The 23704-nt window shown below is 42.1% G+C and overlaps 1 protein-coding gene across 4 annotated transcripts in view; it reads right to left on the bottom strand.

Annotated features, from left to right (window-relative positions):
* Positions 1-7524: 7524 nt before the first annotated feature.
* The window catches only part of Meis1 (Meis homeobox 1), a 140088-nt gene continuing 123908 nt past the window's right edge, over positions 7525-23704 (bottom strand). The window contains exons 10-13 of one of the 4 annotated variants that reach the window (XM_034508633.2): positions 12435-12493; positions 11230-11319; positions 10829-10923; positions 7525-8726 (exon numbers count right to left, since the gene is read on the bottom strand). In XM_034508633.2, coding sequence (XP_034364524.1) covers positions 10865-10923; positions 11230-11319; positions 12435-12493 — 208 coding nt within the window. In that variant the 3' untranslated portion in view covers positions 7525-8726; positions 10829-10864. Of the gene's footprint in view, positions 8727-10828; positions 10924-11229; positions 11320-12430; positions 12494-23704 lie in introns of all 4 variants that reach the window. The other 3 variants (XM_076938092.1, XM_034508631.2, XM_076938091.1) reach the window with 3 other exon arrangements.

Raw genomic sequence — 23704 nt, 5'->3', positions numbered from 1 at the left:
AATAACTGATGGGCAACACATGAAAACTTTTTTTTGGCTTTATAACTGATGTTGGTTTTTTTTTTCCACGAAGGGATATCTTATCTCTTTGTTTGATGATCATTCGATTTAAGGTTGTATGTCAAGGTGTCAGGTTATCCAAGCAAACTTTATCTAAGTATTCTTTTTGTTGACTATGCTGAAAGTTTTCTATTTTGGTTTTTCATTTAGAACATTAACTTCTTAATTTAGAGTTTTACCACTTTTTTTTTTAAAAGAAAACTCGGGGATTTAGTCTTTCTGTTCTATGCCTCTTTCTTCCTTCTTATTTATTTATTTATTTATTTATTTTATTTTGGTGATCTTATTAACATAAGAGAGGGCACTCCGTTTCAGCATAGAAATGCTTAAGAATAAGCTTTTTTCTTAACTCTGTCTTTAAATGAATTAGAGTTGCTTTAGTCTCTCCTCTTCCTACAAATTACAAGAATAACCAAATCTAGAGCACGTGCTTCTTTCCTTGAACCTTTAAGTTAAATGTGAGCCGAGTTGATGTTCTCCCTCCCACCCTGGCCAAACAATCAGGTTTTCACTCTGACAACCCAATAATGCATTTAGTTTGAAATTACACTTGGATCTTTTCTCCTTTGTATTTTTTTTTTATTTACTCCAGTACAAGGAGATGACTTGATTTTCATGGGATTACAGGAACTCCATTCAGTATTAGTGGGGCATTGCTACTCAACAAAATACTGCCTTAATAGACAAATGAACTTTTTATTTGCTAGAGTTTGTAGGTGGGTTTGGAAACAGTATGCAAGTGCTTTGGTTGCTGTTGAAAATCGAACAGGCACACAAATCACTTATCTAAAGGGAAGAGGTGTAGCTCTGTAAAAGGCAGAAGCAAGGACAGAATCGTGGGGAATTATTTCAGTTTATTGCTTTATTAATTAAACCGGATGTGGTTTTATTCTGCACTTTTAATACCGAGCTTGTTAGAAGCTCCGGGCGGCTTTGCTTCCCTTCACTCCCAGTTACTCTCATTCACTAGGTCCCTTTTTGATGGGGTTGCCTTTCCTACAGTACAGCTCTTAGGAGTTACAGTGGAAAAATCTCACGGCTCTTGGGGGAGATTGCACTCCTCCCACCCACGGGAAAAACAAAACAAAACACGGGCGGGGAGGGGAGAGAAAAGGAAGAGACTTTTTTTCCCATTCTCTTTCAGCATTTCTTTCGTTGAAATGCAAGACAGGTACTTGATTTAGCATTTAAGCAAAAGGTTACACAAACCGCGTTTTAGAAAGTGTTGGGATGTCCGACAGGGTCAGCCCCAGATCAGATCATTTTTCGAATGCAGACCTAAAGATAATGAGTACTTGTTGTATTAAAGGGGACAAACAGTACTTTGGCTTCCTCTGACCCCAGAATGCACGGCTTGGTTTCATTGATCATCTTCCTTTATGAGATAATGCAATTACAAACATCAATAAGGGGCTGCAAGGGGAATCATTATGCTGTGACAGTGATAAATGACGGTGCAGAAATAGCATGCTTCCCCCCCTCCCTAACAATCCTGGAGCCCAGGGGCTCCGGGGGCTGAACACAGTCGCCAAGGAAACAGATGACATCCCAAACGGCACCAAAGGAAAAAAATAAAATGAACAGGCTTTCTTTGCCTTTCACTCTTTTCCGTCGTCCAAAGAGTTAGTTTTGGCTCTAGCAGCAGCTGCCACACAGACATTTCGTTATTTCAGACATTAAAGACCGGAGCAAGCAGTGGGAGACTCCTCCCCTTCGTCCACCCCCACTAGACAGACACAGAAACGTCGCTGTTTGCATTTTAGAACACCTGAAAATTCGCGTCTCAAAATCTGATTTGTGTGGGCTGAGGGGATAGGGGGCCTGTCCATCACGTTGTTTACCATCACAGCCATCACGTTGTTTACCACCCACCCATTCACCCCCCCCCCCCTTTTTTTTTTTTTTGGTCCAGAAGAAACTAAGTCTCCAGGGCACAGTGGCGCCTCGCGGGTCTGCCAGAAAAGGGACTTCGCTAGTGTCTGGCCTCCAACTCCCCGCGGTACTGGACGCAGCTCTGTGTCGGGAGACAGCAGTGGTAGGAGCAGACGGTTACTTGGGGTCTTCGCTGCCTTCCCAGGTTTCCTAGAGGTGTTGTTATCAGTGGCCCTTGATCTCCCTGAAGGGAGGAATCCGGCTCTTTGAAACCCTCGGATGTGCTCAGCAACATCTTCAAGGGGGATCTCTATGCGCAATCACCACCTAGTCAAATCCAGAAAAGTGAGTGAGGTCGGCAGGCGTGAACTGAAGGGTGTTGCAGCGATTTCGGCTCTCGCTCCCCCGCCCTCGCCCCCCCCCCCCCAACACGCCTGCAGGGACTGGGAGGGGTTAGAGCCTAGGGTCTTCAGGTGAATTCGGAGAACTTGCCACTTTTAGGGTGGTGGGGGAGGAAAGTGCTGAGGTGTGAGGGAGGCCTAGGCAGAAAGAAGAGAGAGGGAAGGGAGGAGGGGAGGCAGAGTCGGCCATCTCTTCTTTCAGTCAGGTCTCCAACCCAGAGAAAGCAGACCCTGGGATCCTGACCTCTGTCCGGCACACTCTGCCTAAAACTAGGGTGCCAAGCCACAAAAATGACGCCGGGGAGAGGATCGGAATCCGTGGGTGTATGAAGCAGGTGACTCTTACTCTGTGTTTTCCTAAAGGGCTAGGTCCTGGGACTAGTTTTCCGCCCAGAAATTAAAGTCACTGGTCATAATGAACACAGTGCTTTGGGGTGAGTGCGAGCGCGGGTGGTCAGGGGTTGGAATTATACATCTGATCAAAGGAAGACTGGCTTAAAACTAAATCCAGAGTTTCAGAGTCGGAATTCCCTGAGGTGGACTGAGCGCGTGGGCAGTACAAGACTCACTTCTCGGCCAGCTAAACCAAGCCCCTAAAAGTACCTCCCTATCAAAACCCTAGAGTACCATTTTTAGGGCAAAGACTTCAACGTAAACGTCTAGCGATTATGTATTGTTTTGTGTTTTCCTTTCAGCTCCGCCTTGGAGGAGAATGTTTTCAAGGGTTTTTTTTTTGGGGGGGGGAGGAGGGGCTAGTTCGATGTAAAGAGAACCCTCCCCTTCCCATTATTCACTGGATTCGGCCTTCCGGAAAGACCCCCCCAATTCTCCCGCCCAGCTCTTTCTCCCCAACCAGAGGACTCTTAGCCTCTGTATCCCTCCTACACTTGGCGATATGGTTCGCCAAAGGGCCAGTGGGTGCCGGGTAGCAAAGAAGAGACCAGGAAAGATGCCGAACCAGACTGGGCGCCCCACGCTCAAACCCACACCCTCTTTGCTCACTGTCCAAACACCCGTTGGGGGCTTATATCACCAATTCCTGTTTTAACTGCCTTCCCAAGGGCCGAGGGCCTGTGGGATCCAAAGTGGGGAAAGTTTCTAGGGCTTTTGAAGAAACCCGAGGAAGCTTCTGCCCAACACACTGTGATCCTATTCTGCTCTATACTGCTGGGGTGCTATAAGCTCTGGAACCCCATCCTCCTGCCCAGCCTGACTGTTCAATGCCGCCTCCAATCCCCAGGCTCTCGGCGTCATGCTCCCAAGAGCGAGTACCCTAGGATTCGGAAGCCAGAGCTCAGTCTGGAAAAGTCCAAAGGAAGCAACCAGGCAATGACAAGCCACTCTGAGAGGTTCCAAGGGAACCAGAGCGAGACGAAGAAGTCTCTTCACAAGCTTTTGCGCTAACCCATGGACACCCAGCCTCCTGAGATAGTTAATACTTAACTTTGACTTTCATATAGTGGGGGTGGGAGGATGGGGGGGGCATAGGACTCTTCTGCAGACCCAGAGTACCCCGGAGTAGTGTGGGATCGCGACTGAGATCCACCCGCCCACGTATCAGACCCAGCCCCCGACGTCATGCGTGGGGAAACTAAAGGGAGTCTGAGTCGCGGCTGGAGCTGGGTGAGCTGGCCGTGGCGGTCTCATCAGAGGCTCGGAGCCTGCTCCTGCCCGGACTCTCACAACGCCTCTTAGGTCCCCCGCCTACACCGGGAAGCTGGAAAGCATCACTGAAGGCTCAGAATCCCAGCGTAGGGAAGCAGTTTCCCCTTTCCCAAGGTTTGGACTTTGTCCCCAGAGTTCCTCAGTTTGAGCTTGTGCCCGGAATACTATTCCAGCACCCAGATCCATCTTCTCCAGGCCCGCAAGGACCCGGGCACCCTTACTGTCGTCAGCGTCGCTTGCCTTCCCCAGGGCTCCACCTACCACACCTCTCCCAGTGGCAAAACTCGCGCGCCCGGATCCCCGAGAGGAGACAGCCTCCAAAGGAACTCCTAATACCATCCATACAGTTTTAATGCGCTTATAATTCGATAAGTGATTTCAATTTGAAATTGTTAGTAACTAATTTTATGGGTAATTTTTCCACATCAAATATTTAAGCATCAGATTAAGGGCGCCAGTTCCGACGCATGATCATAAGGGGGACTTTCTCCCCCCCCCATCCCACCCCCGCCCCCCGCCATACAGACAGACGCGCTCCGCCTCCCTCCCGTCTCCTACCGCGTCGTTTTTCCAAATCCCCAAAAGGTGGCAGTCGAAGCCGACTTTCCTCTTTTCCTGCGGCTCAAAAGAAAGGACAGGGGTGGGGGGCTGGGGAGTTGGGGGGGGGGAGCGGCGGGGGAGGGGTGGGGCGAGAAGAGGGCCGGGAGGGACTGGACGGTGCCAGGACTTTGCAAGCTGAGCCTTTAACACGTTTCCACCACCGCGCGAGCGAGAGCAGTGGCGAATTTCCTGGAGACGTCTCGGGCCACAGCGGCGCGCCTGGCGGCCCTTGGGTCGGGGTGCGGGCGGCTCGGCACATTTGCACTCAACCCTCAGCCTCGTACAAAAGCAGGAGACGCAGAGAGGGACCCACCGGCTTCTTTCCATTTCTTTGTAGTTTAATATTGTCAATATTGTACAACCAACGTTGGTTCGAAGAGGCCGAGCTCTGTGTGGGGGGGGGGGCTTGTTAATGGGGGGGGGGAAGACTGAGGAGGGCGGAGGGGAGACCGGGGACGCAGCGGATGAATTGCAGACCAGTTGCCAAACTTTTTTCCCCCTGCTGCCGCTGCTGCGGCTGCCGCGGCTGCAGCCTTTGCTTTGAATGTGTGTAACTAGGAAACAGCAAGCCGTCTGAGAAGACGGAATTTCCAACGTGTAAAATGTTCTTAACGGAACCATTGAGCGAGTGCAATAAGGCGTGAGGGGGAACTAATCTTCCCATTTAAATGTTTGTGGCAATTTTATCTAAATGAATTTTAATGCTAAACGAGGGTAATTCCCCATTTGTAGCGCGTTTGCTTCTTTCCTGTGCTTCTAAAGCAGTCGAACATCGTGCAATGAACAATAACAATAAAAATACTGCCAAGGCTTATTATTCATTTTGAATGTGTTATAATTACATTTGATTAAATATGATCGGGTAACATTTTTAATTTTTTTTTGAAAAAAAAAAAAACAACTTAGTCGTACCAGTCTCATTCAGCCAGCGGACTTCCCCAACCTCCCCCCCCCCCCCAAAAAAAATAAATAAAAGCCCAAACAATTTGTGTGCTCTGTTTAGGGGAGGGCGTTTTGTTTTTGTCCTTTAAGAAACATCAAAAACACTCTCCACACCTCTATTATTTCCCTCCTTCCGAGAAGTGTCGTCAATAACCTCAAAGCTGGCTCTGAAATTTACAAGAGGAAAAACTAAAACAGAATTAAGCGGGAGGGTGTCAGAGGCAGGAACAGAGAGACCTGAGGAGCAAGGCTCACACAGTCCTCACTCCGAAGGGGGAAACCTCGGCACAAAAGCTTGTTTTATTTTTTTCTAATTCCTAGACATTAATGATCATGGTTCTTTTTAATCTCCACATTCCCCCAGCCCCCCTTTGCTTGCGCTCACTCTTCTCCCCCTTCCCCCTTTTCTCTTCACCGTCCTCTCCTTTTCCTCCCTCCTCCTCCCTCCCCGGCTTTCTCCCCACCCCGCCCCCTCCTACCCCAACTAGGCTTGAGCCTCCAGGAGAATAAAGGCTGACTCACCGGGCATGTACTGGGGAGGCAGAAGTAAAAATGACTGTTAGTTTATAAAGTTTATTATTATTTTTAAAAGTAAATAAATGGTTGTTAACTGCTACTAACCACCCATCAAAGAAAATGATTTCTCTAATATGAACACTTATGCAGTCGTAGAACTGTCTCGGGGCCAAAATAGGAAAGTTAAACAGTCCCATCTTTGGGGGTGGGGGCGAGAGATGGGTGGCAGCGCTGAGACCAGGCCTCCCCCCCCCCCCCTCTCTCTCTCTTTCTCTCTCTCTCCACTCCCCCCCCTCCCCCGGCCCGGCGCATCCACGTGTTCAGAAACAAGGCCCCATAAACAAAAGGTAGAAGTGCACAGGCTGCTCCAGCAGGTGAGGCAGTGACTCACCATTAAGGAGTAGAACCAGCCCACAGCTGGTTTCTCTTTCCAAATAGAAAACAGGATTGCTGTGGGCAGTTTATAAGGTGACAGGGGCCTGAATGTCAGACTGGAGTTTAAGGCTTCTGACCCATCCTTTGTTCCCAAAGCAACTAAAAGGCTGTTTTCTTTAAAAAAAATTAATTTGCCTTAATTAAAATATTTGTATATTTCCCTTAGCTTTGCGAAGCATTTTTGAGAGCAGTGATTTTATTTAAGTGAAATTATAAGCTATTGCAGCTTAAACATGTTATTTTGAACCATTTAGCTGGCTGCCATGCAGAAATTCTGTACAGCTGTTCTGGAAAATTGGTTAATAACCAGTTTTATCCAATGAGAACATAGAGCATATTTATAAAAATTAGATTTTGAAGTCTGGTCTCTTCAATTTTATATAGTTAATTTCTTAATAAACATGTACTGCTTGCCCTAGATAATATCCTTGGTGAAAGGCTGACTGTAGGCTTTAGCTCTGCCACAGTAGAAAAGTATAATTTCACTGATAGTGTAGGTGCCTAATACTGAATGAAGTCTGAAGCTACAGCTAGTTTAGTGACTTTAACCCTTAATTTTGTTAATATTACTAGTTCATTAAGTCAGTGGTCATTGTTGAGTAATTTACTCAGTGGTTACAATTTTCAAACACAAATGGCCGTTGGAACTAATTGTTTGTTATCATTAAAAACACTGTACTAATCATTAAAAATTTGAGGAGCACATTTTGCAAGCAGTAAAGTCAGAATGACAAAAATAATCTTTTTATTCTGGAGATCTGACTTCATTACTGCACTCAGTGACTAAAACTGGCTTGGAGTTCTCATACACATTCAAACTCCATCAGAATGCTAAGACACAGTGTGCCATGACTGTTATTAATAATTAGCTCCTTGTTTTCTTGATAGAAAAAGGCTATTGACAAGCATTTGTTTATCCACAACAAAAAGTATAATTAGCATATCCCACTTAGTAAACCTTGTATTCATGCCACCTCACTAATCTGCTACTTTTACAAAAAAAAAATTGCAATAATACAGTTCATCTTTCCAGTCCTTTTTGCACAAAATTTATTTACAATGTCTACATAAATGCTTCAAGGTGGGACTATGGAAAAATACACACATGACCAATGCTTTGCTGAGAAACAAAGTCAACATATTAAAAATAAATCTTCAGTCTATGTTTTTGAGCTGCATAAGACAGGAAGTGATGTATAAGGTGATGGTTGTCGCATGGGGACGATGATGCTTGATGTGACAGTTAGGCTTCTAAACACACGGCCTTTGGGTTTCCATGCCTCCTCCTACCAGTCTCCTTAAGACACTGCCTGCAACAGCTGATTAATCATTGTTGGTGACTGCAGTTTTTCCCATCCTTCCCGATTTACATCTGTTCAGGCCAATTCAAATATGGTGAGTAAATGAATTAGACATGCAAATTCAAGCCCCAGGCTAGAGAGAGGGAGAGAGAGGGAGAGAGAGAGAGAGAGAGAGAGCGCACATGGCTGAAATCCTAGGCGAGAAGAAAGATTCTTCTGCCTGATAGTTATTTTAATGCTCTAAAAATCCTGCAAATCGGACCTTCCTGTCCCTTGCAGGACAACTGTAAGGCTTTTTAATGTAAGGAGGCTTCTGGAGGAAGTGAACAGCTATGGAAACAACACACATAGTGTGGAAAAATTTCACATTTTTTTTTTAAAAAATCTATAAGAAACAACGTAATATGGATAACAGTATAATAGCATTTACAATATTTCACTCTTTGTTCTTTCAATGTCTTATAATAGTTATTTTTGCATGTCCCCCAAATTGACTTCAGTCGGTTTTCCTGCATTTTAAGAGTCCCTATGAAGAATCGGGGATGCTCCTTGGTCCAAGGTAGATGTCAAGAATGGAACTCCATAGTCATTGCAGAAAAAGACATGATTCGAGATCAGTCACCATTGCAGACAATGCATATTCCCTTAAGCTACTGAGCATGAATGTCCATGACTTGTCCACTCATTGTCGGGTCTCCTGTGTTAAGAACCGAGGGGCTTGACGCTGACATTGGCATTCCAGGGTGGGGCTGTCCTCCATGCATCATCACTGCGGGGTGGTGAGGGTGTCCAGGAATGTACGTATGCATGGGGGGCCCATGACGCAGCTGAGCAGGATGGGGGGGCATCTGGGCTTGGGTATAACTCGGCTGTCCCATACTCACACCCATTGGACCACCCCGGGCTACATACTCCCCTGGCATACTTTGCAGCCCTGTAGAAATTCAAAAGAAAGAAACAAAAACAAAAAACAAAAAATTATGGAAAGGCAACAGTGTGGTTCTGACTATGGCAATCCTATGAAAGCCAGGGAACATTGTGATGAAGGGGAGGAATGGGGCCTTGTGAGACATTATTTTGATTCATGTGGAAGAAAATAAAAGGAAGGATGTCAAACTGGAATCAGAACTGGCCACTGTTCCCCTTGCAGAGCCTTCGGACCAGTCCTTCTACCAAGTCTAGTTTTAAACAAAAAAACACTGGGTTCTGATCTAAAGAAGCATTTACGTTCCCTGAAATATGCTATGTGTGTACACTGCTATGGTCACTAAACATTTCACATGAAGCAGAAACTAGGCAAGCTCACTAACAGTGATTACTTAGCAAACCCTGTACCTCTGGGGTGGGGGGGAGGAAATCAAAACAGTTATCAATAAATTCCTTCCACATGGCCTCTTAGAGCTAGAGGAAAAGAAAAGCTTCACAGAACTCTGTCTACCTTACAATGATTTTGAGAACAATAAGAAAAATTGGACCTAAAACAATACTCCTCTTGCTTTGAGGGGCCTCTTGTCTTCTGCATGGATTGCTCTAGTTGATAGAAAGTGACGGGTGTATTGTTTCTGAGAGCCATAAGCTCCATCATCATCAAGGGTGAAAGGCATAACGCCATTGCTAAGTATGTTCAATTGGCTTTAGTTCTAAGTAATAGCGCACTGTGAATACGATGAACACCTTCGAATAAGGTCTCCAGGCTCTGGCAATGAATGGCTGCTTAATCTAGCCTAAAGGAACATTTTTAAACTAATGAAAATTGCTTATAAAATATACTGTACCCACAGCTCTTTAATCAAAAAAGATGATAATATTTTTTGTAATAACCTATTAATTTAATTGGTCACGAAGCATAAAATACATCATTTAAATTTAATTGACCCAGAAACTAAGAAACAATATTTAAATTAACTAAGCTAGAGAATTCCATGATGAGGTAATAAGACTCTTGATTTCCAAGCTCAATGGAATGCTTTCAGAGTGAATTGTTAAACTTATATTGGACTCCCACCCACAGAAGAAGACCAGCATGTGTTACCCTTGGCCTCAGCAAGAATTTTAAATAGTGTGTTAATATAATCAGGGGCACATCCAAGACTCTGAAATCATGGCTTTTAATTTCAAAAAGGAACGCTAGAGAGATGCTGTTAGGGGGCAATTTAGGAAATGAACTAGGGCTTTGGAGTTCAAAACAGTTTTGCTTGTTTGAACTCAAATTTCTGGGGTGTCTTTAGGAGAGAAAATGACAGAGTGAGAATCTGGGACAGTTTTCTTAGGCTCACTTCACTAGGCCTGCCACTGAAGATTGCATTAATGATCTCTATTTTTGTATACTGAATAAGTCAAATCCATTTGTCACACTGCAAGTGATGGCATACTTAATTTGGATATAGTCAATTAGCCCGGGCTAAGCCCTGAAGCCTGCTGTGCACACCTCTATTCTGTTTTCTCCCTTTTTCCATTGCCACACGTAATCCCATTATGATGGACAGACAAAGGAACAAACTAAGGGAAAAAAAAATCAAAGTTTAGTTGACTGAAGCTCAAAATATGCCTTTACTTACCCTAAGTAAAGCTGTGTTTATTTTACCTAAAAGAAGTTCTCTGTTTGGCTTTTTGGTGTCTTGCAGGTTAGTGTAGAAATGTAACTCATGCATCAACTGCGGTTAGACAGATTTATGGCACTTTGGGGACATGCTCTTTCCTCTCCTTGCACTGCTGCAGACTGCTTACATTTTGCAAATCAGTCTGTTGCTATGACAACCCACTCCCCCCCCCCACCTCCTGACTGTTTCTTGTTTTGTCATGTGGTCAGTACTGTACAATAGCAACACACAGGATAAATGTATATCATACACAGAATTTATCAGCCTAAAACCTTGATCAAAACCAATGAGGAAAAAAAAATAAAAGAAGCAAGAAATAAGGTTTTAATGGAAAGGAAGAACCAAGCAAGAAGCTATGGGCAAGGAGAACACAAGAGAATGCAGAAGGAGAGTGTTCCTAGGACAAAGTGAAGACAAAGGCCCCGTTTGTACTTACTTCCCCCTGGCTTTCGATTGGTTAACTAGATGAAGGTTACATGTAGTGCCACTGCCCCTCCATGCCCATATTCATGCCCATTCCACTCATAGGTCCTAGAAGGGAGATAAAAATCCAAGAAGAAGCCAGAAGATGAGCAAAGTCAACAGATAGTGCCAAAAGACCCTTAAAAAAAAAAAAACACAGGTTCTAGGTGGCTGAGAGGCAGTGAGATCTTGAGCACACAAAGGTCCTGGCTTCCCCTTTGCAGTATCTTAGATGCACAGATGGCAGGCAAGGCAAGGCAGGCAGCTTGAGAAAGCAGAGGGTGGGCTCCTTTACCTGCACTGACAGGGACTCAGGGAGGGTGACACTTCTGAAGTTAAACGTGAAAAAAGTACCATACAAAAAAAGAGTCTTACCTGGTGCTCTGATGCCCATGTGCTGCTGACCGTCCATTACAAAACCTCCCATTGGCTGTCCATCAGGGTTATAAGGTGTCCCTTGGCTGACTACAAAAGTACACAGCACAGCTTCTTAATAACAGGGGAGAGGAAGTGGGTAGGAGAGGGGAGGAGACACAGAGAACATACTAAGCAGATTACATGTGGTTTTTTGTTTTGTTTTGTTTTGTTTTTTTAAAACCAAAAACTTAATTCTCTCAGACCAGTTCTATATACCTTGGTGGCTAGAGTTTCAAGTGCTATGCTCAAGGGACAGGCTAGACACAAAATTTATGCTGGGGGTTTTCGTCTGGTAATTCCATGCTGGGCATTTTAAGAAAAGAAGGTGCTGGAACATGACTAACTGGGTATGGACCCAGTTGGATGCTAGCAGAGCTTTCGATGAAGCTGAGAGCCGAGAGGTATCTCAGAGGCACGGTTCAAACCGACATCCCCCCCCCCCTGGTATATTTGTCTGCTGCCTGTACTACCATGTCATAATACAAAACAAATCCTAGGGCTCATGACTCAAAAACAAACAAATAAAAAAAAAAAAGGTGTTTTTTTTTTTTTTTTTTAAAAACTGCGAGTACCAGAAGACGGATACTAATGAGCAAGGTCATGAGAATAAGAGCTGTGTATTTACATCACTAACTGAATCCCGTGTTTTTAACTGTACATGAAAAGCTGTTTCAGAAGTGAGCTGCCTTGGGTTATTAAAGCACACAAAAGCTCTACCTCACTGAGTGCCTTTGAACTTTACTGAGTCCCACAAGTGATCCCGACCCCTTTGCCCTTCTGACAGGTAATAAAGTTTACAGCAATTCCACACCAAGCCATGCACCAGGGAGTGGTCATAGTGGCAGAAAGCTGGGTAGGCAAACTCGGGGAGAAAAAAAAAATAACATTAATATATTGAATGTTTACAAAGAAGATTGTAGCTGGGCACGTGATTTAAGAGTTACTTTTCTCTGTTGGCTTTTTATTCTCTACTTTCTTCAAATGTTTTATAACAATGTTAAATTGATTAGTGTTGTTACGAAACCAAACTGGTTTAATTTCCGAAGCCAAACACTCTTAGTACTCACTCCCAGTTCATTTACCAGGCAGCAGCCCTCCTGGTGAATGGCTTGAGGATGTTTTTCGCTTGCCTGACTTGAATACAGTCACTAGAGGGGACTTGCCTGCTCGGTTGGACTGGTCTATCATGGGCTGCACTATTCTTCTCCGGGCATTAATAAACCTGTAACCAAGAAAGAAAAGCATAAACCATAAACATAAAATCATTATTGCATAAAATCATAAACAAAAGGTAGAGGAAGAGATGAATCACAGTAAGCAGAGCTGAGCCTTGGCAAGCTCGGCCAGCCTCCTTTCTCTCCCTCGTGGACGGCTTCACATGCGGCAAAACCTATAACCCCATGACCTTTGAGTACAAGGCTTGGGTTTCTGAGTTGATTTATGTTTGCCTGTTTTACCACAGTTGGACACTTCCATTTCATCTTTTCATGGGGGAATTAGCAGAGTTTTCAGGAAACAATGCTAGCCACCACTCTTTTCAAAGGGCAGGGTGGGAGTCGGAGGAGACACAGAGGAGAAGCTCTGAGGACATCTGCTCCCTCCCAATTACCGACATTTCAATCTTACACTTTCTGAGTTCTTTTTCACCGTGTGTTTTTATCCAAACCTCCCCTACCTTTTGCAAACCTAGTTTCATCCTTATGTCCACCCCTAAGATAACGAACCCAGTTGGCAGCACACCATCAATTGAAAGAATGTCTGGAGTTTATCACTATTAACTCACACTTCTGGGGACTTTAAAGAAATGCATTCCTTGGAGAGATTTCTTGGGGGTGACGTTTTTTTTTCTCTTTATGCAAAATTCGAAGTCAAAACAAGGTCACATCTATGCAGCCATTGAATTTATAATTTTGCTTTCGTCTGCTACTACTGAAAATTTATAAACATCTTATTAAGATATTTAAGTCATTCTATGTTTATTTAAAAGATTGTTTGGTACAAGTCTTTTTTATAACTCCTCCAAGAATGTTAAGTCGCTGAAATAAAACAAAAACAAACAAACAAAAACAAAACAGAACAAAAGCCTCTGTTAACTCTGAAACCATCTCCACAAGACTGTAACTCTTAAGCTCTTTGTCCTGGGTTATAAGAATTGTTTGCCAAATCCGGAAAATACAGAGTATATGTTGGGTTACCTTTAGTTCCCAATGCAACTCTGAGCAGGACATCAAAAATACAATAAAAAGTTCAATACTACCCTATTAATAATTGAAGGGTTTACAGTGTGATATAAATTTTAGTTTGTACTTCTGTCTATTTGAGCAAAGAAAGCAGTTCTGGAACTCCAAACCATTAAACAGTCAAGAATATGTCTTTAAAATAAAAATACATGCTTCATAACATTTTAAGATTCTCAATAACCTGTACCTGCTTGTGTCCCTTCTGAGAAACAGTTAAAGTAAATGACGGAAATAGATTCTGACTAAGATTCTGACAAAAAGGTGTAGTTTGGGTGCAGACCTGCAGAGGCTACATAAACTGTTTCAGTTTTTACGTATGAAGTCCCTGAACTACTAAGACAAATATTTAAGACACAGGATCTCCAACAAATTGTGTTGCAAATCAGGTTATCGTTATCTTATATAAGCCATGAAAATTGGAATCATGTGAGCAGAAGGTTAGATTAATTCTCCGTTCTCATTATAAGCACAGGTGTAGCACAAACACCATGCGAAATAACCAATTAAAATGGGGAAAAAAAATCTGCCTTTTCATTAGCTGCCTGCACTGCATGACCAATTAGAAAATTATTTAATATTAATATTCTGCATATACCGAAATTAATTTTTATAGTAACTTATAGGTAAGAGAGCAGCCTCATCTTTACCTACCCAAGCTGGGCAGCCATAGAATTCTCCATCTGTGTAGTTCTTTATGTATGCTTCTGTTCATAGTCTCCACTGACAAAGGAGAAACTTATTCTGTTCACTTTCTGTTTCAAGTCTTTGTAAAGACATTTTATGGGTAGGGAGAGCGATTTTGTTGTTGTTTTGATTTGATTCTTTGAGACAGGGTTTCTCTGTGTAGCCCTGGCTGTCTTGGCTCACTCACTCTATAGACCAGGATGGTTTAGAACTCACAAGAGATCCATCCCCCTGCCTCTGCCCCCCCCCCAACCCCCACCGAGTGCTGAGATTAAAGGTGTACACAATGGGAACAATTTTTAACAAGGCTCAAAGAAATTGCATGACTTATTTCAGGGCATGTGCTACCAAAGAGATGCTAAGACTTTGCTGATGACACAAAACTAGGGAATGGTCATGGCTACCTTCCTTTCTAATCCCGGGACTACAGCAGCCATTGGTGCGACACACTTAGCTTCACATGAGGAGTAAGCATGACAATGAACACCTGGAAGATGAAGAATTTCTATGGCTGCCCTGCTTGGGTACATAAAGAGGAGGTTGCTAAAAAAAAAAAAAAAAAAAAAAAAAAAAAAAAAAAAAAAAAAAAAAAAAAAAAAAGAAAAAGAAAAAAGAAATTCTGTGACTCAGTTTTTTCATATTCCAACATTGGCCTCCTGTACACTCAATCATGTAAGCTCCCAAAGACCAACACAAAGTAACCAGCTCAGGTCATCAACTCATGACCATTCAGCCTGTGACACCAAAAACTGTAAATCAACTTTAGGAAGTGCTTCATTACTTATCTTGGCCATTAACATGGATCTCTATACTATCCTACCAAATCAATGCATAGCCTCTACTGGAAGCCAACACAGCACTAGCCATCTTCCTTAAAAGTCCGTCTTTAAATAAAGTGAGCTGCCAAAAGGTCCCATTCTCCATCTAAAATTATAGCTTTCCTGGACAGTTTAAACAATTTCACTCAATATTTGAACACAGCCATCATATCCTCTAGGCTTCTTCCTTTTTTCCATGGGTTAAACATCCATGGTTCTTCAAAGGTTTTCTTTCTAGAGGTAAGTCCCTCTCATATTTTGGGCCTGTTATCACTCGGGCCTCTATTCAGTTGGCTGAGACTGTATCTCTCCGGAGGTTTGCAAAGATATACTGGTCACATTTATTTGAGGCCTGTCCTGGTCCCCACATAAAGGACAAACTTATTACCACATCCCTTTAAGTCATCACCCATAAGTACTAAATATTATTTACTTCTCTTGTTATTGACGATAACTGTTTTTAATTGATTTGCAGATTTAAGAGACTCATAGTTTATACGGACACCAGGATGAGAGTCTTGTCATTAAAAACAATATCAAACAGAAACACTGGGGAAAAAAAAACAAAAAAACAAAAAAAAAAAACAAAACAAAAAACCTCAACCACTTGGAATTGCACAGATATGTTACTAGGTCTGCATAGAACTTTTTTTGCTTGCCTTAAGGCAGGGATGCATGAAGCCCATGCTGGCCTCAAACTTGCTATATAGCTTAGGAGGATGACCTTGAAATTCAGAATGCTGATATTACAGGCATTTTTAACTATGCCTAGCCTTTGAGGCTTATGAGACTTAACTCAGGGCCTAGTTAGTACATGTTGGGCAGGCACTCTACCTACTGACTTACGCCTTCAACCCAACTTCCTCTTTCAGAAAGTTATCATTTAAAAACAGTTCAATAAAATAAAATAAAATAAAATATTATCAATATATTTGGGACACAGTAAGTTCTTGGAACATTATTAAATTGTAATCTGTATTATGCATAATTTGCATCATGGGTTAAGGTCATGGTTACCTAAAAGTAACTAGTTAAACAGCAAAGCATTTCATTTTCTAAAATGATACTTCATTTCTGTGCGCATGATTTGAGAACTCAGCATCACAGGGGACCTCAGGACTTTTCCACCCAAACCCTCCTTTTGGAATTAGCTGCATACAGCAGAGCGAACATTTAGAAGGCTTCAGTGGTGAATTCAGATACAAAAACATTTTCCTTCTGGGCAAAGCAATAAAACGGCATTCTTGCTCCTCCCACTATAAGTCAAGCTGAGGTCAGCTCCCTTGTCCCACTATCTGTTTAAATAAACTGGCCCTGGTGTTTGTTTCTCAAGTGCCCTTTGACCTGGGACTCATCCTCCCTGCTTTGGTGACAGAATGCTTTGCTTTTCACTGTGAAAGAAGTAAAATTATCAAGAAGTTTCTAAACCTGGAAAATAACAAAATGCTGTTAGAGTGCATGGGAACATAAATGAACTTTTTTTTTTCTTCGTAAAACATTGTTATTTAAGAAGGAATCAAAATAGTTACTTTAAGTGCATACATAAGAATGTATATTTTCTGAAATTGGATCCAGTGGTTAAAAAGTAGTGTCTCTGAGAAGAAGTGAGAGGGAGATGGAGTAAACACACATTAGAATGTATAATGTGAATACATTTTCCAATGGCTATGGAAGTCTTTTTTTTTTTTTTTTTTAAATAACTGCTATTTGGATATAATTCCGATGTAGATGTCAGAAATGTGACTGTGAGCTTGGCTTACTCACTGAAATGGACAGTTTTACATTATTTCTTAATAGAATATAAGCAAAATATACTACAATTTAGGTTTTTGAAGACAGTAAAGTGAGCTTTAAAGGTTGTAGATGTTTTATTTGCCTTTGTGTATTACTGTACACACACACACACACCTTAATTATATAGTGCTTTAAAGAACTGGACTCCCTTTCTGTAGGTGATAAACAACTGGGTTAAGGGAAGAAGGCTGCATCTCCTCATGTGTGCAGGACAGAGTAGAATTTCTATTGAGAGCCAGTTCTCTCCTTTCTGAGGCCAAGTCTTACCAAGGAAAGAAATATAGTGGTTTGACCTTATAGCTTTCCTCCATGTCCAAATAAACAGAGATGTATTTTTTTCTGCCCTGGTTGCTTGTTTAGGACTCAGTGTCCTTATAAGGAGGAGTGGAGCCAAGACAGAGAAGAAAGTCTCTCAGTATCAGCGACTTGGGATCATCTATAAATTGAATTTTACTTTTGTGGTTTTTAAGAATCAGACAAGGAGATTGCAAACTGTATCTAAATTTTGTTTTTAACAAAGAATTTTAGGTTTCATTTCTTTGCTTTGCTCCCCAGTTGTTACATGTTGAGTGTTTTAATGTGTGCATGTGTGTATATGTGTGGTATGTATGTTTATGTTTGGCATAGGTGTGTTTGTGTATGTGTTGTTTTTGTGAGTGTGTGTGGTGTGTGTGTACTTGTATGTATATGCGTGTGTATGTAATTGTCTGTGTATTGTGTGATAATGTGTGTGTATTTATGTGTGTATGTGTGTTTTGTGTATATGTGTATTTGCCTCTGTGTGTGTGTGTGTCTGTGTGTTTGGTGTGTGTGTGTTATTTGTGTATTTATTTTTATTTTAATACATATGGAACTATTTATAAATATAGTTAACACTAATTAATTCATTTTCACTGATATGCCCTTCTGGCTAGTGTGATCATTTCTATTTGTGTGTGCTTTGTGTGTGCTGTATGTTTGTATGTGTGTGCGTGTATAGTGTGTTCCTGTGTGTTTGTTTACTTTTCCCACTCTGCTAATGCATTATCTCCTTTCTGTTTTAGTTGTGGGGTTAGAGTGGTTTTCTGAGAAGGAGATGGTAGAACTGCTTTCTGAAATGAGCTTTCATCCTTTGTTTATTGTCTGCTTTTTGCCCTGATCGAAAACTTTGTTCCTAAACTGAATTTTCACAGAGCAGGAGGGACGGCAGAGCTTAGTGGGCACACGGTAGGAACAAAACTCAAGGTAGAGTTGCCCAGTTCTAAAGCCAACCCTGTCCATAGCTGGAGCTCCCTTCTCTAAATCTCTGTAATAATGATAAAGACCCAGGCGAGGGGCTCATCCACTCGCCAGATTCCCTCACTCAGTGTTCAGCTCACAGCTCATAATTAAAGGGAGCCCACATTTAGTTACTTTGGCATGTTACAGCCAAGCCAGAAATAGACATAAAATCAAAGTGGTTTTGTTTCCAAACAATGAGCCACTCCTCTCTCAGGCTTATGGTCTTGTTTACCGAACAAGGATAAGTAAATAGGATGCCAGGGTGGACATGAGTTTATTGTACCATCCTTCTAAGTATGGAAAAATGTCATTTTCCAACACTCTCAAATGCTGAGGGATATAAAATAATCAATAATTAGGAAATGATTTCAGTGCCGATGGGGGATAGCTTCAGATAGCCAAGCAGGCCTAATGGTCAAGCTCTAATCCCCAGGGAGAGACCCTGTCTCAAAAAGGAGAAGCAATGATACTTGAGTATGATCTCTGCCCTATGTACACTTTTGCACATGTATGCATGTGAGCCTGCATACACATTTGGACATGCACACACACATACAAACACACAGCATACACAAGTAGAAATGATCACACTAGCCAGAAGGGCATGTTAGTGAAAATGAATTGATTAGTGTTAGCTATATTTATAAATAGTTCCATATGTATTAAAATAAAAATAAATAGCATGTATTCCTAAGTATAATTTAATTATTGGTAATTTCTGTTTCTACTATTCTTTATTAAAAATAATCACATGTACATATAATATTTAATTAACATAGAATGTATTTGGGAAATTTTCTAAAGATTTTGTTTAATTATTGGAGTAAGCATAATGAAATGTTTAAATAAAAAAAATCTGACATTGGAATATAATTGTAGAATTTTAAAATGTTGTTATTTTTCTATACCATCAGCTTCTTCTTTAACATGACATTTTTTCAACCATGTCAGGATTAGTCAAATAAAATCATACACTTTTTAAGAAGTCAGCATTTCCTTATAATTTTAAGGCATGCTTTATAGCCACTTCCCAAGTAACTCCTTGTTCTTGTAAGCAAAAACTTTAGCTGAAAAATCTTCTACATCAAAACATTATTGTAGATTTACATTTACTTTTGGACTTAGTGACCCAAAACTGGAAGTTTTCAGGATTCATCCTTTCTACAAATCATTTCGTTGGGAGATAAAATTTTATAAAACGTGATTTTAAGATGCTCAGGAAAGTTGATTCAATCGCAAGTCAAAACCTTATGAAATCATATTTTTGGCACCCCTTTCTAGTTGCTTAACCTCCTCCAGAATCCGGAGGCTCCCGGGCTGAGCTGCAATACATCACTCCTGTCTGGGGGTGGGGGTGGGGGTGGAGAACGGCTTCAGAGAAGAGTTGGACAGACATGGAAAGGGGGGCGGGCAAACTCTCCTCCACTCCCACTCCAGAATCATAATGTCAGATTGCTCAAATCACAGGAATTCCGTCAGTCAGAGTGTTAAGAAGCCAGAGGCAGGAAATACAAGGAGAACTGATGCTGTCTCACTCAAGCAAAGAAGTTAATTATAGGCAGGTTTTCTTGAGAGCAGCCGGTGGAGGGGTCATCCTTAAATCGACAAGGACAGTGCAAAGTAATGGCGGAGTCTGGGCGCTGTTTTGGACTTAAAACTGAAAGAGTGGTGAGATAACTCACCTTGGATAGGAACACATCACAGAAAACTCCTCATGCAAACAAAGTTCACATTAACATTTGGGTTGCAAACGCCTTCGTGGCCTTCCCAAGTCTCATGTTCTAACTTGAACGCTTACACTTGGTTGCTCCTTGCTGCCTTCTAGACCACTGAAACCTGGGCGCTGAATTTGGTAAAATAAACCGTGAATGCATCTCCACAGGCTAAGGGAGGGAAGACTGAACTGCTGGAAAAGAACTCGGAAGGGTGGAGAGGTGCTTCCTTCACCTTCCAACACCACGCTCGCTACACAAGCATGAGGCCTGGATTTGAACTCCAAAACCCATGCAAAACAAAACAAACCAGCCAGGCACAGCAGTTTGCATCTGTAAACCTACAGTTGGGAAGGAAGAGGCTGAAGAACCTGTGGGACTCATGGGCCACTCAGTCTAAAGTGAATCAGACAGCTCCAGTTTCAGTGAGAGAGCCCGTCTCAAAAACTTAAAGATTTAAGTTAATCTCCAGTTTCCACCCAAGTGTGTATACAGGCGCATGTTCACATGCACACAGGCACACACAGATTTAAGTATCCATTGATTTTTTTAATTGAATTTCCAAAAGTGAATTAAATTGAATTTCCAAAATTTAGCTGCAAGAGCCAGATGGTGGCACATGCCTTTAATCCCAGCACTGGGGAGGAAGATGTAGGCAAATCACTGTGAGTTTGAGTCTAGCATGGTCTGTAGAGAAAGGTCTACTCAGAGAAACCCTGTCTAGAACCAACAAATTAAACAAATAAACAAGTTACAGACTAGCATAATCCTCATGACTACGGTAACACACTGACACACATGAAATATCTACCTAAATGTGAAAATTTGAGTGTGTATAGCCATGAATAGAAGGGAAACTAGTAGTTTGCGTAAGTCATAGTCATTGTAAGTGGTCATTAACACAACAGAGAAGTGATCTGACCCTTGCATGTGGTTAAGCCTTCTCTGCTAAGGAAAAAGCTTTGACAGAATGGAGTTCACTCTTTATTTCAGAGCTAAGCCTTTTTTATTTTTACTTAAATACTAATTTTCTTATTTACAAAGTCAGTCGAGTTATGTATAACTGAACATCTCTAACATATTACTAAATAAATACTCGTATTCAAGGCTCAAATCCTGGTTTCCTGCCAATCTCCATTATAAAGCGGAGCGATCAGTTTAGCCAATAGAGCAGGACACTGTGAAGAGTGAACGAGTGAATGGACCTTGAGCAATCGGCATCAGCCATGGAGCCACCCAGGCAATTCAGAGAGATGGCCATTTTAGTGATTAGATATACATTATTTTTCCAAAGATTGTTGCCTTAAATCAATGGTTCTCAACTTGGGGGTTGTGACCCCTTTGGGGATCAGACAACCCTTTCACGAGGGTTGCATATGTTATTCTGGATATCAGATATTTACATTACAATTCATAAAGTAGCAAAATTTTAGTTATGAAGTAGGAATGAAAATTATTTTATGGTTGGGGGTCACTACAACATGAGGAACTATATTACAGGGTCACAGCATTAGGAAGGATGAGGACCACTGCCTCAAATGAACACACTGAAAACCTATTGTATTAGAATGATGACTTCCTCCATCTACAGAAGACATTACTACGTCTCAGTCTCCTCTTGGAGTACCTCTGAACTCTTTGCTCTCTCTAGAACCCTTTCATCAGTTGTCCCAGCCTCCCATACCTTCAGTAACCATAAATTATTGGCCTAGGAATCTTCACTCATACCAGGGGAAAATGTCTCAAAATTTACCATGTCGCTCAGTTCTGCCTGGTCACAAAATTTAGCTACAGAGCCAAGTAATGGCACAGGCCTTTAATCCCAGCACTCAGGAGGCAGAAGCAGGTAGATCTTTGTGAGTTTGAGTCAAGCCTGGTCCACAAAGAGAGTTCTAGGACAGGCAGGGCTACACAGAGAAACAATGTCTCTAAAAGCCTAAATAAATAAATACATAAGCTACAGAACTTGTGAATGGGGGGCTTCTGTCTGTCCTTTCAAATAGTTAGTGGAGCCTCTGTTTCAACCCGTAAAACAAGATCCAAACTCAATGCAATATCACAACATGCACTATGTAATCCCTAGAGATGCACGTAGAACTATAAACTCTGAAAGGCACCCTCCCCATGAGATAGATGATCCAAATGAAGGAGACAAGATGGCCTCCTCAGAGAACTTGACAAATGGCTGGCAAAGCCCTGTCAATGAGGCTTTGGGAACGCATGTTTACTGTAGGGTTTCTGGATGCCGATGTCACTTTGCTTTGCTTTTGTCTTTTGTGTTTGTTTGTTTATTTTTGAGACAGGTTCCTACTACGCTGCCCTAACTGGCCCAGATCGATGTAGACCATGCTTGACCTCACAAAAAAATCTATCTGCTTGCCTTTATTTAGTGAGTGCTGGAATTAAATGCAGGTATTACAACATCTCCTTCCCTCTCTCCCTTCCTCTTTCCCTCCCTCTTCTGTCCCGGTTTCCTTCTTCTAAAGAATCCCATGAATCCTAGGCTAGCAGGCTTCAAATTGTTCATACAGCTGAGGCTGACCTGATACCTCTTGCTTCCACCTTCCAAGTGCTGCTGGGATCGAATGTGTTTCCTACCAGGTTTGATATTATATGGTACTAGAGACTGAACCCAGGATTTCCTGCATGCTAGGTAAACACTCTACCAACCTAGTTATATCCTTAATTTTTTTTTTCGTCCAGTATTTCATTTAAAACACTGGGCCACTGGCAGGGAGACTCAAATCCATTCCTAGGGAGAAGAGCCTGAGAGTTGGGTGGGAACCCACCACTGACTGGCTCTGAGGTGAGAGCACTGTTTAGGTGTATTGCCATAGTGACCTAGTGGCTAAATGTGAAGAAACATGCTTTGCAAGTTGTAAAACCTAATACAGGAGTTCTTTGTTTTAACGCCATTATAAGTCTCAAAAATACATAATAGTATAAAAATTCCTAGCAGCTTAAGCTGGAAGAAACCCAAACGCTCACCAACTGACCCAGGAATACTGAATGTGTTTTTATTCACACAGTGGCTCACCGCTCAGCCAAGACAAGGAGTGAGGCACTGACAATACATGCTCTACAATGTAGATGACCCCGAAAAAAAAACATTATGTAGAAGAAACCACTTACATACGACCACATACCATAAGAGCCCTTTGTATGTGCATGTGTGAAGGAACTGCCCAGAACAGGCAAACGCAGACACAGAAAGTAGAGCAGTGGCTTCCCAGAGATGCCGAGCAGAGAACAGGAAATGAGAGGAGAGGTGGTAGCTAAATGGCACCCGGTTTCTCTTAAAGTGGCAAAATATTTTAAAACTGATGTTGGGAAGGGTTTCAGAGCTTCTCGGACGCAGCATTGAGTCACGCAGGTTAAATGGGTGAATGTCATGATCTGCACATCATAGCTAGAAAGCTACTAAGTTCTTAACAGGAGGCCCGAAGAAGCCCTGGAGTGGAACCTTCTCGTCCCTGCCTCTTAATTGTCAGCTAATACAACATCACACACAGAGCCCCATTTGTCAAATGATCCAGAAATCGCCACCTAGAAGTTGTACCCTATACTTTCTAGAATTCTAGTTTCTAGAATTCTAGTCCCTCATCCCTTGTGCGATGCTTCAAAAGTCATGTTTGTAGTTTCAAAAGAAACAGCATGACTGAAAACAAATTTAATTCTCAATATGCTTGAAAAACATCAACAACAACAACAACAACACTGCATTCACTCAAAATGATTCGCACATGTCTCTTTTGGTCCTCAGTCTTCCAAGCTCTGAGGATGGCAGTTTTAGTCACAACCAAGTTCACTTCCCTCTCTGTCAATGATCCTGCCAGGTGACCAGCCAAGGTGGCCGAGAGCTCACGGTTTTTATACAATACAGCTCTTTCCATTAGCTTTTCCAACGTCTTAGAACCTCAACCAT

The sequence above is a fragment of the Arvicanthis niloticus genome, chromosome 7 (genome assembly GCF_011762505.2).
Source record: "Arvicanthis niloticus isolate mArvNil1 chromosome 7, mArvNil1.pat.X, whole genome shotgun sequence".
Taxonomy (NCBI): domain Eukaryota; kingdom Metazoa; phylum Chordata; class Mammalia; order Rodentia; family Muridae; genus Arvicanthis; species Arvicanthis niloticus.
Note: the sequence above shows the minus strand (reverse complement) of the source record. Positions and strands in the feature narration are given on the sequence as shown.